This window comes from Theropithecus gelada, chromosome 4 (genome assembly GCF_003255815.1).
Source record: "Theropithecus gelada isolate Dixy chromosome 4, Tgel_1.0, whole genome shotgun sequence".
NCBI lineage: Eukaryota > Metazoa > Chordata > Mammalia > Primates > Cercopithecidae > Theropithecus > Theropithecus gelada.
Window position 1 is genome coordinate 47,457,296 of NC_037671.1, and position 16,340 is coordinate 47,473,635.

Sequence of the window (16,340 nt, forward strand, 5' to 3'; positions counted from 1 at the left end):
AAGAATATTCCCGAGAATGGTGAGTCTTTTCAATAAACGGTGCTGGAAGAACTGGATGCTTATATGCAGAAAAATAAACTAGACCCCTATCTCTCACCATACTCAAAAAATCAACTCAAAATGGATGAAAGACTTAAAATCTAAGACCCAAAACTATTAAGTTACTAGAAGAAAGCATAGAGGAAAACGCTTCAGAGATTGTTCTGGGAAAATATTTTATGAAATTGACCTCAAAAGTACAGGCAACAAAACAAAAAATAGACAAATGGGATTATATTAAACTAAAAATCTTCTACACAAAATCAAGAGTTACGAGACAACCTGCAAGAAGAGAGAAAATGCTTGAATTTCTTCCGACAAGGGACTAATATCCAAGGAACTTAAAAGCAAATTAAATGAAAAATCCAATTTAAAAAATAGGCAAAAGGTCTGAATCAACATCTTTCAAAAGACCAGTTGGGTGGAGTGACACACACCTGTAATACAAGCTACTCATGAGGCTGAGGGGGGAAAATGGCTTGCACCCAGGAGTTTGAGACCAGTCTAGGCATCATAGCAAGACCCTGTACTTAAAAAAAAAAAAAAAAAGAGAGAGACATAAATAGCCCACAGGTACATGAAAACACTCCAAATGTCACTAATCATCAGGGAAATGCAAATGAAAACAACAATGAAATAATCACCTTACCCTAATTATTAGAATGGTTATTATCAAAAACAATGTTATAATTAATAATACCAAATGCTAGCAATGAGGAGGAGAAAGGGAATGTCTTATACACTTCTTATTGAAATGTAAATTAGTATAACCATTATGGAAAACAATAAAAAACTAAAAATAGAATTATCATATGATCCAGCGATCCCACCACTGGGTCCATATACAAAGGAAAATAGTATGCCGAAGATACAGCTGCGATCACATGTTTATTGCAGCAATACTCACAATAGCCAAGACATGAAATAACTGAAGTGTCCATCAACAGATGAATGGATATCAAGAATGTGGTATATATTCACAATGAAATACTATTTCACCATAAAAAAGAAGGAAATTCTGTCATTTGTGGCAACATAAATGAGCTTAAATGACATTATGTTAAGAGAAATAAGCCAGGCACAGAAAGATAAATATCACATGTTCTCACTGATATATGAAAGGTAAAAAAGTTGGCCAGGCACGGTGGCTCACACCTGTAATTCCAGCACTTTGGGAGGCCGAGGTGGACAAATCACCTGAGGTCGGGAGTTTGAGACCCGCCTGACCAACATGGAGAAACCCTGTCTCTACTAAAAATACAAAATTAGCTGGTCATGGTGGCGCATTCCTATAATCCCAGTTACTTGGGAGGCTGAGGCAGCAGAATCACTTGAATCCGGAAGGCGGAGGTTGCGGTGAGCCGAGATCGTGCCATTGCACTCCAGCCTGGGCAACAAGAGCGAAACTCCATCTCCAAAACAACAACAACAACAACAACAACAAAGTTGATCTCATAATAGTAGAGAATAGAATAGTAGTTTCTAGAGGTGAGGTGGAGAGCAAGGCATAGCCAAAGAGTTGTTCACAGATAAACAGATAGGAGAAATAAGTTCTAGTGTTCTATAGCATTATATAGTGACCATAATAGCAGCAATTTATTGTGTATTTCCAAATAGCTAGGAGTGGATTTTGAATATTCCCAATACAAAGAAATCCTAAATGTTTAAGGAAGCGAATATGCTAAATACCCTGATATGATCATTACACATTGTATACATGTGTCAAAATAACACACTGTACCCCATAAATAGGTACAATTATTATGTGTCTATTAAAAATGATAATAAAAGCAAAAATAAACCTGGCAGTGAGTTTTTATTTTCTACTCATATCCCCTGTACTGAATTCAAAGGGAGTATAAATCTAGGAACTGCTTACCAAGCATAGACAAAAAGAATTAAAAGAGAAGTCTTCTTCCGTGACCAACAATGGAGACCTCATGGTGGCAGAGGGTTGGGGTAGAAAAGATTGACAACGGGTAGAATGAGAGAATTTTGGGGGGAAGGATGGAACTGTTCTGAATCAATTTTAGTTGTGGTTATAAGACTGCATATTTGACAAAACATAAAGAACTGAAAAAAGAAAACAAAACATAGATTTTGTTCTAGGTAATTTCAACAAAAAATTTAATATTATAAAAAACTAACAAATATAATGTATACTGGTTACATAATATTCTACACTAAGGGAGTATCAACACTTAAAAAACAATTTGCCTATTATTTTTCCCTTTCTTCTCAAGAGTTCAAATGTACAAGTTTAAGAGAGAGACAAAAGAGGAAAACGTACAAGTTTAAGGAGACAAAAGGGGAAAAATCAAAAACAGCAGCAGAAAGCAACAAGAATTAAGGAGACAGGTGAGTCGCTGTCTACAATATGGGAGAGAGAACATTTTATGTCCAGGCATGTTACCTGCCAGCTACAATAAAACCAACAAAAAGTCTTCAGAAGAGTCACAATAATGTATTATATAAAATATCCACTTTAAAAAAAAATTATTATACCTGCAAAAAAAAAAAAAAAAAAAAAAAACCAAAAGAATGACACCTAGTAAGTAAAAAGCAGAGTCAAGATAAATGGCTTCCAATGTGGTACAGTTACTGAATTTAGACTATAAATACTTCAGTAAAGTTATTATAAAGATGTTGACCAGGCGTGGTGGCTTACGCCTGTAATACCAGCACTTTGGGAGGCTGAGGCGGACAGATCACCTGAGGTGGAAAGATCACCTGAGGTCAGGTGTTTGAGGTCAGCCTGGCCAATATGGTGAAACCTTGTCTCTACTAAAAATACAAAAAATTAGCTGGGCATGGTAGCACACCTGTAATCTCAGCTATTCAAGAGACTGACGAAATTGCTTGAACCTGGGAGGTGGAGGTTGTAGTGAGCCGAGATCATGCCTCTGCACTCCAGCCTAGATGACAGAGTGAGATTCCGTCTCAAAAAAAAAAAAAAATGTTCAAAGAATTACAGGAAAAAACTCATCTTAATAGGCAAATGGATAAAGAACTACAAAGAGATTTAAATGAAGACTACAAAACACACACATATAATTTGTCATGACTACATGATATTCCACGGTAAAAAAAGGACTGACTTTTTGAAAATAACTGTTCTCTATAAATCTTCCTTTCCTCTAAAGAACTGACTCTGACACATGCCTGGATATTGTAGAGGTAACATAACAAAGTTTTCCTCTAGTTAGGTATATCATTCAATGTAATATTTAGTGGAATCTGGACAGGATGAATCTCACATATAGGCATCAAAACTTTCATTCAAATATTAAATGGGTAAGGAGAGGTAAGCATATATTGTAATAAGAGGATCTCTCATTATAAGTAAAGGCACATACTATTTCTTGTTTATACTAGTGTAGCAGTCATAAAATAATATTCCAACTTCAATATTTAAAATAGAATATAAAAGTATGTACCCATAATTCAAAAGGGGTTTATAACCCACTAAGATACATTTTCAAACAGATACTGCAATAGAAAATACTATGGACTTCACTGAAAAAAACGCTAGCACTGACTAGCATATTAGAGATGGCAGAAAAAGTAGTAAACTTAAAGGTAAAGCAATAGGAATTACAAAAGTCAAATAAAACAAAACAACAGAATAAAAAGGGGCAGAAAAAGTTTAGAGAAACACTAAAGGCCCTGAGAGCCTTGTGAAATAATGTCAAATGGTAAAACTTATGGCTGAAAACTTCCACAAATTGATACCTAGTGTTCAACAAGAAAAATAATGATTTAAAAAAATCAGTCCTAGAGATAAAACTACCCAAAGCAAAAGATAAGGAAAAAATCTTGAGAGCAGCCAGAAAAAAACATGTTACATACAGGGGAACAAATGAATAACAGTTAACTTGTCAGAAACTAATGTAGGTCAGAAAATATTAGAATGAAATATTCAAAGAGCTAAAAGGAAAAGATTATCAACATAGAATTCCATGCAGGGAAGAACATACTTAAAGAATAAAGATAAAGATATGTTCGGATGAAAGAAACGTAAGAGACTTCATCATCAGCACAGCTGTACCAAAAAAAAAGTTACAAGGCTTCTTCAAGATGAAGGAAAAGACTGAAATGGCAACTACAATCTGTGAGAAGGAATAATGAGCATGGGAAATGGTAGATATGTGGGTAAATACAAAATAGCCCATATGCTGCTTCTTTTTTGTCTACATTCCTTAAAAGCATTTGACTTTAAAAGAAAAGTTATAACACTGTAATATAAAAATGGTAACATACATAGATTTAATATGAATAACAATACCACTAAAGAATAAATATCTGGTGTCCTTGTAAGACAGGAGGACATGTACAGAAGGGGAGAAGGCTATAGAAAGATAGAGAAAAAGAACAGTCAACCTAATATTCTACATTCAGTACTTTAAAACTGTTGTGCCATTTCATTCTAGCCTGCCTGTTTTCTGATAAGAATTCCACTGTCTTTCAAATCATCCTTCCCCTATGATGATAAGCCTGTTACGCTTTAAGATTTGTATTATGTTCTTATTGTCCAGCAGTTTGAACATGGATTTCTTTTAATTTGTTCTAAACGGAGTTGGCTCATCTTGAATCTGTAGATGTATGCATTTCATTAAACTTTTGAATGTTTTATATAATTATAAAATTATATAATTATAGAAAATATCCATTAACAATAGCAATGAAGAAGATAAAATAGTTAAAAAAACAAACAACAATAAATGTGTGAAGCTAAGAGAATAAAAACATTAAAACACAACTGAAAGACACAAAAGTAGTCTCAAACAAATGTAGATATCCCCTATTCATAGAATGTTTCAAGATTTTAAAGATGCAGTTCTCCTTAACTTATAAAATAATGTAATCTCAATAAACATACCAATAAAAATTTTTATTAGCTAGACAAGTTGCTACTAATATTCATGATGAGCAATAAATATACATGAATAGCTGGGAACATACTGAAAAAAAAGAAAAACTACAAGTAAGTTTAGCCCTAATAATCATTAAAATACACTATAAAACCTGTAATAAACAATGCCATACTAGGATATACATATACTAAACCATTAGTATAGCATATACAATGAGAAACAGATACCTATATATATATAAATTTAGTATATTATAAAGAAGGCATTTCAAATCACTAAGGAAAAGATAAATTTTTAAATACACAGTGATGGTAAAACTGAGTTCCCATTTGAAAAAGGATAAAATTAGATCCACATCTCACAAAATAACAGGAATAAACAACAACTACATGAATGAGCTAAATGTAAAAATAAAATCATGCAAGGATTAGAAGGCAACATGAGTGAATTCCTCATGTTGCCTTCTAATGGTACAGGCATACCTCAGAGATACTGTAAGTTCAGTTACCCCCCACTGTAATAAAATGAGCCAAATTTTTTTTTAATTTTTTAACTTTTAATTTTTGTGGGTACAGAGTAGGCATACAGTCAAATTATGAGGTTACTCAGTGCATATAAAAAATATGTTTACACTATACTATAGTCTATGAACTTGTCAACTGGCATTGTCTAAAAAATAATGTACATACCTTAATTTAAAAATAATTTATTGTTACAAAATGCTAACAACCATCTGAGCCTTCAGTGAGTCAAAACTTTTTGCTGTCATGATGACGGCTGCTGACCGCCCAGGGGAACAAGGGTTTGTTTTAGATGATGGAAATTTTCGATATCATGATTGTGTTATAAGTTTATATTATAATATTCCATGGTTGAGGCTCAGCAAATTATGCATTCAACCAGTAAATTTTGTTATATATAAATTATACTTCAATAATGCTAACAAAAAAGAATTCCAGCTGTAAATAAAATATTTTTAAAGTGTTGGGTTACAATCCTATTAAAAGAACGCAGAGAAGAGATACCGAATCAAATTATATATGTTCTTACCAGATTAATTAACTGAGTATGTACCACATCTTCTACCAAAACTGCTGTTTCATGAAGAGGCCTTCTAGCATCACCTAAAGAATACCTGCAAAATAATTTTAAACACACCAATATTAAGGACTATAAAACTAAGAATGGCAAAAAGTGAAAGATATTTATTACATGAATCAGTTTAATAAGGAGAATATAAATTGTTTGCTCAAATATCTGAATGGGTGTGCAATTTTCTCTAGACGAAGAATATAAAACCTTGGCCAGGCGTGGTGGCTCACACCTTTAATCCCAGCACTTTGGGAGGCCAGAGCGGGAGGATCACTTGAGCCCAAGAGTTGGTTACTAGCCTGCATAACATGGTGAAACTCCGTCTCTACAATAAATACAAAAATTAGCCAGAAGCAGTGGCAGGTGCCTGTAGTCCCAGCTACTTGGGAGGTTGAGGTGGGAGGATGGCTTGAGCCCAGGCAGCAGAAGTTGTAGTAAGCCAAGGTCATGCCACTGTACTCCATCATGGGCCACAGTCAGACCCTGCTTAAAAAGAAAAAAAAAGAAAAAAAAGAAAAGAAAGTCTTTCCTACACAAGTTGCAACTTCAAAAGAAAAGTGCAGTGTTATCTATGCTATTTCTGGATTTGTACAGTTTTTTTTTTTTTTTTTTTTTTTAAGACAGAGTCTCACCCCGTTGCCCAGGCTGGAATGCAGTGGCACGATCTCGGCTCACTGCAACCTTCGCCTCCCGGGTTCAAGCAATTCTCCTACCACGGCCTTTTGAGTAGCTGGGACTACAGACTCGTGCCACCACGCCTGGCTACTTTTTTATTTTTAGTAGATACGGGGTTTCACCATGTCGGCCAGGCTGGTCTTGAACTCCTGACCTCAGGTGATCCACCCACCTCGGCCTCCTAAAGTCCTGGGATTACAGGCGTGAGTCACCGTGCCCGGCTCGTACAGTATTTTTTAAGGAGAATTTATTGTTTCAAAATGCAAAATACTAACAACTACTTCACAACACTGGCAACCAGTAAATCATGTAATCACATCCCAATTACCAATACAAGAGCTAGTAAGAGCCACATAGAAAGGTATAAAAGTGTATGATGTAATCAGCTTTGAAAATTGATAAGAAAAATTTATGTAAATACCATTGAATAAGCAGATTTTCAAGAATGGATTAAAAAGGCTGGCCTTAAAAGTCCTCTTCTTAAAACTTAAAAGTAGACTGGATGTGCAAAGAATACCTTCTTGGTAAAGAACACTTCAAAATGCACCATAATATATTAAAAATTTATATTTAGAGTATGCTTCAACCAGCAATAGGGAAGACAAAACCAAAGTCAGACAAGATGAAAAAACAGTTCTATAATAGAGCACTGAACCTTCAAAATTTATTCTGAAGGTATCTACCTAATCACAGTAACCTACAGTCTATATTGAACTAGTACAGAATTCAAGGTATAGGAAGAACGTGGGGACCACAAGAAAGGCAGGAAATCAGTTTGAGACTCCAATATAACATCGAGAAATCTAACATCCAGTGACGGTGTCACCCTCAATGTGTGAACTAGGAAAATACCCATTCCAGAGAATGCACTTTGCCTACCTCACCCGAAGCTTTGAGTGGCAGAGGAAAAAATATTCCCTAGGAATTGTTAACCATAAATTCACTTCCATGGTGCCAGAGTATCTGCTGGCCATATAGTCTTAAAAAAAGGTCAAGCATTGATTTAAAGTGATTTATATTGATGGTGCCCACAGGTACCTTGTAGAAACAAATGCAACTCATTTCTTGAAGAACGTATTTCAAACAAATAACTGAAAGAACTCCCATGGATGACATATCAAGGACCATAAATTCAAAATCAAAATTCACTACGTGTACCAGGAATCAAGTCATCATGAATGACAGGGAGCAGGACCAACAAAACGCAGAATCAGACCTACAGCCTACACCTACCTGAATAAATAAGTATCTATTAACTAGAGTAATTCAGGTTTTAAAAGAGAAATGAGAAGTATATGTAGGACAACAAAAACCTTACCAAATGCTTAGTCATTTTTGAAAAAGCACTAAACAGAAATAGAAATGAAAAACATAATAATAGCATTTAAAAAGTTAATGCAGAAAAGTTATCAATCTGATAAAGACCACACATGAAAAACTCACAGCTACCATCCGACTTAATGGTGAAACACTAAAAACTTTTCCCCTAAGATGAGCATTAACACAATGTCCAATTTTGTCACTTCTATTCAACACAATACTATAAATTTCAGTGAAAGCAATTAGGTAAGAAAAAGAAATAGGCTGGGTGCAGTGGCTCACACCTGTAATCCTAGCACTTTGGGAGGCCGAGGCTGTCGGATTGCATGAGTTCAGGAGTTCAAGACCAGCCTGGGCAACACAGTGAAACTCTGTTTCTACTAAAATACAAAAGAAATTAGCCGGGCATGATGGAGTGCACCTGTAGTCAAGGACTGTAATTGTCATGATTAGTTCCTCCTTGTTTTGATATGTGTGTGTATATGTGCATGCATCTGCGTGTATCTTATATGTATGTCTGTATCTCCTTTACAAAATTCTACTGATTGTATTTTTTTTCTAGAGAACTTTGACTAACATAGCCAGGAAATGAAGAGCTCAATATTGAATAAATGTATTAATATAACTATATCACTTTAGAAAATGAAAAAAAACCCTACATAATCATTTCAGTAGATGTAAGAAAACCACTCAACAAAATCCAGCAACCACTCATGACAGGAAACCACATACACAGAAGAATTTAAAGCCTTTAAGAACTAAATCAACATAAGGATGGCTATTATCACCACTTTCAGTCAATATTTAAGATTATAGTCAGAACAATAAAACAAGACTAAAACTATAAAAGTATTGGAAAAGAGAAAACTACACTGTCCCTATATGCAGATAATATGAGTAACTACACAGAAAACCAAAAATTAAGAAAAAAATTATTTGAATTAATAAGTTAGCAAGTTTTCTGGCTATAAGATCAATCTACAAAAAGCCATCATTAACATAAAGGTAGAAGATGCAATTAAAAAGAAATATAAATTGGTACTAAACATCATATGAGATGGTAAAGAGACAGGAATAGTCAAAACACTTTTAAAGTACAAGATGGGAGAGTATTTTCTACAGGACTTAATATAAAGCTACAATCATTAAGACAGTATGTTATTTGGTGCAAACAACCAATAGAACAAAAAGAGAACAGAAAGTCCACAATAAAAAGCAAACTCCACAAAGGCAAAAATCCTCTGTTGTATTCACTGATACACGCATTATTTCTTTGGAATACCTGAACAAGGTTTTCCTTCCCTTATTCTAAGTTACTTCAAATGTCACTGTTAAAAAAAAAGTGTAAAGTTATCAAAGCTAAATAACTGTAAATACTTCTTTTATCAATAAAATACACAAATTGCCTAAGCTTTTATGAGGAAGTTAGACCTTTGTACTAAAAACAGTTTTTATTAGCATACACATGTAAAGTTAAGTACTGAAATCAGCTACAATGACTGGTATGAGGTATATCATTTGATGAGTATATTATTTTAATTTTCAGGGTTATTGGTACTTCAGTTTTTCTCCCAAAGCTTTTATAAATAACTTCTGCCATTGTTCCAGTGGTTTTCAGAAAACAGAAATGAAAACTGTTATACCTGGCCACAGTCACTTCCTTTTTTGCTCGGCAATGTATGTACTACTTATAAGCCACTTAAAGACAGATTAGTAATTGATACTTATACAACTATTTTGATTTTTTTTCCCCTTTAAAGACTTACCTCCCAGTGCTATGATGTCTTGACTGACTTACCCTGGGTCTTGTCCTAATCAATGGAATCTGATACCCTGTTCATTTACATACTGTCTCGATGCCTGTAACAATACCAGTACTTCCTGACTACAGTCCACTAAAGGTCTATCAGGAAACTTTCTGAAAAGGCTGCCCCTCTCCTGCTCTCCTGCAGTAGTCTCGGTAGCTATAACACACAATTCTCCATTTTAGGAAGCACTGTGAATCTGACAGCCATGATTACAAGTAAGGCCAGAGCAACTTCATAATGATGGGGGCGGAGCCACTTACACTCTATCCTCTCACGCAAACAGCATTGGCTTTATTCAATCCTGGAATGAAATGTCTCAGTTCAAACTAGGGCAACTGACTCTGCAATCCGCTTGATAGGTACACAGTGAAAGTATGAAACAAACAAGGGCATTCATGAGATGAAGTTAAACTTTTTATTCTGTATACTTATACTGAGATCCAGGAGGATGAATCCTGAACAAAACTATTGGATACTGTTTTAAAAAGCCAGCAGAATTTATGACTAACCCTTTTAACATTTTTGTGTTATGTATATGCCCAATACTGTCTAAAATTAGGGGAGATCCTTCAAATAGACATCTATTAAAATACACAATCAACATCTAGTCATTTTGCTCTCAAAAAACAACAGAACCCCTTTTCAGTGGTTTCTAACATCAGCTTTTTTTAAAAAAAAAGAGAGAGAAAGATTTCTTAAAAATGAAGGAGCTTTACTATCTTACTTATGTTGAGCCCACATGTGACATCTTTGGTTAGTAATCTATGCCAAGATGCTACCCAAATATAGCAATACTCTTTTAATCTCTCTATAAATTCTAAAGCATCATTTCATTTGCCAAAATCTGTTGCTAACCTCTGGACCCTATGTAAATGCATGTATTTGATGTTGTGTCCATTGACCCATCCTCCTCATGTCTACATATCCCCAACTGCGAAAAGCAGTCAACTCCAAACTCTTTTCATGGCATCAACTATAAGGGGAAAATAAATACTTTTTGAGCAAGTATATACAGTGTGTGTACATATGTGTGTGTATTTATTTTCAAGTTATACAAATGTATATAATATTATAACAAAAACCGCATAAAACAAACACAAAAGAGAAATACCAAAGGAAGTAAAAATAAAACAAATGATTTTTTTTTTTTTTTTGAGGCACAGTCTTGCTCTGTCGCCCAGGCTGGAGTGCAGTGGTGTGACCTTGGCTCACCGCAGCCTCTGCCTCCCCGCTTCAAGCAATTCTCCTGCCTCAGCCTCCTGAGTAGCTGGGATTACAGGCACCTGCCACCATGCCCAGCTAGTTTTTGTATTTTTAGTAGAGACAGGGTTTCACCATGTTGGCCACGCTGGTCTTGAACTCCTGACCTTGTGATCCGCCCGCCTCAGCCTCCCAAAGTGCTAGGATTATAGGCGTGAGCCGCTGCCCCTGGCCAAAACAGTATTTTTAAAAATATATTTTATTTATTGGTGTTAGAAAATCTTTTAGCATTCACTAACATATATACATTATTGTTATCAGCATGACCAATCACCCTAGTTTGCCTGGGATTGAGGGGTTTTCCAAATTATTCTCTACCAAGTAAATCATCCTAATTAGTATTAGAAGGTCATGGCATACTTTCCACCAAAAAAAAAAAAGACAAGCCAGAAAACAGTTTCATTTGTTAAAGGAATGAATTAATAATAAATAAAACTTATATATTTGCTTTCAAACAATTACCATTATTATTTCAGTTCTAAAGTCTCAAAACAGAAACAAATAGTATATGGGAAATTAATTCCTTCATCTAAAGATAATGCTTTTCCATTCTCTGATACTGAGGATGAAGTTCATGAGAGTCAGTGGATGAGTAGGTGCCCAGCTGACATCTCACTGTAGTCATGGCCCCCCGCTCAGGGAAAGAAGTAGCACCAAACTAAATGACCAGCCAGAGATTTGAGCCCAGAAAAAAACGATGAAGTTCACAGGGCTTGTATCCAACTAAAAAGATTACAGTAATGCTGCTAGAAGTCACACTATATTCTGGCCATCAGCTACAAAGTAGGAAAAGTCAGTAACCATGAAATGATCTGGTTCTAGTTCCCACTCTGCTATTAAGAACTGCTGCAATGGGCAGGTAACTTCTCCTGGCACCTCAGTTTCTCAAGTAAAAGGAGGGGACTAGATTAGATAATTTTAAAGAAACCTTTTCAGAAACTTTATTTTGAATCACATATATCTGATTCAACTATAATTCGTAAATCTTAAAGACTGTGTCTTCAAGAATGGGGCAACACTGTTATGAGAAAATCAAATTGTACAGAGTAAACTGTGGAAAAAATGATGAAATTAAGAAAAAGAAAAACATGTTAAAAATGAGTAAAGTAAATAAATAAATAAATAAATAAATAAATAAAAATAATTGGAGGAAGGAAATGAAGGCTACAGTTTATCCCTGGCCTTATATGTGGAAATAATTTCTAAGAAACATGTCATTGTCCCTTAAATTAAAAAAGAAAAAGGCAAGAGGTGTTGAAAATATTATCACGGAAGTCTACATTATTCTTTTTCAATTAAAAGAATTTAACAGGTCTAACTTTGAGTCTAAAATACTCGTTTTTAAATTTCCAAGCCCTGATTAAGAATAGAGGGGAATGACTAAGTTTCTAACAGAGGGGAAGGGCTGATAAAGTTTTAATTAAAGAGATTCTGAAAAAGCAGCAAAGGGGATAGGTTTGGTGATGATCTGTGAGACAGCCTGCTGGGCCAGTCACCAAGCACACAAGACCTACAAGCAGATCTACTCGTAAAGCATCTAGAAACCAAACATAAAGAAAGGATAAAGAGATGTTTCTTTACTGCCATGTGTACATCTTCTTGGATGCTGAATTGCTTTCAATACTTACCACTGGCTACAGACTCTAATGGGGTTAAATCATTCTGGATACTGTGGTTAAGTAATTGCTGTGGTCTTGGGAGCTAGTTACTTTTTTCTTTTTTTTTTTTAAATTAGCTCTGGCTTTTTTGGACGTTTTCCTACCCCAGGTAATTGACATTACTTTGGAATAGATGCTGTGTGACTATTGCTTGGTGTAAGAAGGCTCTAGGTAACTTGCTGTCCCCAAAAGAAAGGTTTTTTTTTTCCCCCCTTCAAAGCATTTTTTTGATAACACTTTTATAGACTAAGTATTACTATAATACCCAAAAATTTCTCCCTAATGGAATTACAGTGAATAGGAGGCTGATAAGCACTCACATAATTTAACAGAACTTTGAGAAAACTTTTAGAATTTTATAAAACACCATGAAATAAATATAAATATGTGAAGATACATAAAAAGCAAAATTATTGTTATTATTTATGAAGTAAAATAAATAATGCTGATGTAAAAAAATACAGATATACTAATATACATATGTTTAAGACAAAAGGTAAGACAGTGTAAAATTTTGAACAGGTAAACACATATTACCTATAGGTATTAATCACTCAATCAACAAATATTAACTGATTGCCTGGTATGTGTCAGTCACTGTGCTGGTGGCTTGGAATATATCAGTGAACAAAACAGACAAAAAATGAGTCGAGTTTACATTCCAATGAAGAAAGGACACAATAAACAATATAACTAATGAATTACTAAATAATTTGTATATTAGAAAGCTGACAGAACAAAAATGTAGAACAGAATCACGAAATGTAAAGTATGCGATAGACAGTGTGAAATATTAAAACATGTATTTATTAAGATCTGATGTGTGAAAGAAATAGCTTTAAAGAAATGAAAAAATACATAAATTAGAAAATTTTTTAAAAATCAAGACTTACATAAGAAAGCTCATCCATAAATATTTACAAGAAAACTCATAAAACTCATCTACAGTGTATGAAAATGTGCATCTGAGAAAGTTTACAAAACTAGCAGAATATCTTTATGAATTTCTTCTAACAATTTACAGGACATTTTTCCTCATATATCCTACATTTCTAAGAAGCACATATTCCCATCTTCAAACTCTTGATAGCAGCATAAAGCAAATTATTATAAACCCTTCCTATTTGAGGAACAGGAAAGATATGTATAGCAATCATTGAATGTTAGTCAAAAAAAGAATCTAAAAGATTATGTAGTCCATTAATTCTATTTTAAACAGATGGAAAATTAAAGTCCAAGAGGTTAAATAGCCATCTCAAGGTCGTAAGTACAGTTAGAAGCAAAAGCTAGGAATTTTACCTCATCCAGAACTCATTGTACAACAACATGCTAAATCAAAGTCCATTAGGCCTCCAAAACATTTAATGGACTTTACTATCTTATTTTGACTGAAATTTAGTCAAAAAACTAACTTCCTATAACACTGAAAACAGATACACTACAATCACAATAACACCTTATAGTCATAAAGGACTTTTCTCACCTATCATTTAAAACAAACTGTTAAGCATGCAAAAAGGAAAGTTTCTCCCATATTACATAAATCTGGGATCAGTGAGAGTCAAGAAAGTTAAGAGACTTACCCGGGGAGTCGGCAACAGTAAGAGTCAGAATGACTTGGTATGAGACAGTCACATAGAGATAAGAGAATTTTGTACTAGCAGATCTTCAGAAAATTATCAATATAAAACGGATATAAATGTGGTATACCGCAACAACATTTTTCAGATTGACAGTGTCCAGAAAAAGAAGTATTTTGTAATTAAATTAACTTGGAAAATGACATATTTTATTCTTCACTAGATTTGCAATGCATGTTACCATATTAGACACTCTGAGAGGTTCAGAAGAAAAGAATGATTTTAAATGTATTTACTATCTATGTAATCTTTTTCTAAGCCCATGTAGTTACACAGCATTGAAAAAAATTTAGGAAACACTGATTTAAACAAACAAACAAAATAACCTCCAAAATAACTTTAAGGACTTTAGTGAGAGGATTCCAAATAAAATGCAGCCTAAGATGTTAGAACTTCAAAGCCAAGTTCTTCAGTTTCTAACAATGAGATGATGATGGTGGTGATAATGGCAAATATTGTGAGCTTTTAAAAAATTCACTTACATTCAATGAATATTTATTGAATACTGGGTTTACATCATGCCAGGCACTGAATATCATACTAGCTGAGAATTTTCAAAGTTCCCACAAACTTAAAGACATGACTGATTTTCTGTAGCCATGGCAATAAACAGCCACCAGAACCAGGAACAGACTCATTCCAGTCAACACACCCTTGAGTGCCAACCTATCAACAACATTCTCATCTCTCTTTTTATAGATTATGTCAACTCCAGAACACGACCAATCCCTGAACTCAATGCTTCCTGGAAACTCGAAAGAAGATCAGCAGCCTGCCTTGCTAACAAACTGTGCTTGACCAGCATGTATCTCTCCTTTATGATAAGAAGCAATAAATCAAGTTTTCTCTTTTTATTTCAGATACTGAATGACAGGCTCATTATTTTTCACAGCGTTGAAGGAAGTTTGCCTTCACAAACTTGTCAGCCTAACCTCCCTTCCTCTCCTTCTTCTTGCATTTTATTTTGAAAGATTCCTAACCAACAGAAAAGCTGAAGTGAAATGAACACCTGTAAATCCTTCACCTAGAATCACCAATTGTTAACATTTTGGCACAACTGCGTGCATGTTTCTTTCTCTCTCTCTTAAAAATTATACAAACAGCCGGGCACGGTGGCTCAAGCCTGTAATCCCAGCACTTTGGGAGGCCGAGACGGGCGGATCACGAGGTCAGGAGATCGAGACCATCCTGGCTAACACGATGAAACCCCGTCTCTACTAAAAAATACAAAAAAAAAACTAGCCGGGCGAGGTGGCGGGCGCCTGTAGTCCCAGCTACTCGGGAGGCTGAGGCAGGAGAATGGCATGAACCCGGGAGGCGGAGCTTGCAGTGAGCTGAGATCTGGCCACTGCACTCTAGCCTGGGTGACAGAGCAAGACTCCGGCTCAAAAAAAAAAAAGACAAATTAAAATCTCCACCAATGTATTACAATCTTGAAATATTTATTTATTTATTTATTTATTTATTTATTTATTTATTTCTCTGACAGGGTCTCACTCTGTCACCCAGGCTGGCATGCAGTGGCACCATCACAGTTCACTGCAGCCTTGACCTCCCAGGCTCAGGTGATCGCCCCACCTCAGCCTCCTGAGTAGCTGGGATTACAGGTACGCACCAGCACACTCAGCTAATTTTTGTATTTTTTGTAGAGATGGATTTTCGCCATGTTGGCCAGGCTGATCTCGAACTTGTGGGCTCAGGTGATCTGCCTACTCAGCCTAGTCTGCTAGGATTACAGACGTGAGCCACCACACCCAGCCAAAATCTTGAAATTTTAACATATATTCATTTCACTTTGAAATTCTTAACATATTATTTCTTTTATTTATAATGTATGTATTATCTAAGATATATGTAACATAATTGGAATCATACTTTATGTTGAGTTTTGCACGTGATATTTTTATCCCTCAATATGGTTCTCTTAACATGTCATTTAAATTTTTGGTTTTTTTTTTTTTTTTTTTTTTTTTT

The 16,340-nt window shown here is 34.8% G+C and overlaps 1 protein-coding gene across 3 annotated transcripts in view; it reads right to left on the reverse strand.

Annotated features, from left to right (window-relative positions):
- Positions 1 to 16,340, reverse strand: part of SUPT3H (SPT3 homolog, SAGA and STAGA complex component) — a 538,163-nt gene that overhangs the window by 270,542 nt on the left and 251,281 nt on the right. For all 3 annotated transcript variants that reach the window (XM_025383822.1, XM_025383821.1, XM_025383823.1), the window contains one exon: positions 5,964 to 6,048. In XM_025383822.1, the coding sequence (XP_025239607.1) occupies positions 5,964 to 6,048 (85 nt within the window). The remainder of the gene's footprint in view (positions 1 to 5,963; positions 6,049 to 16,340) is intronic.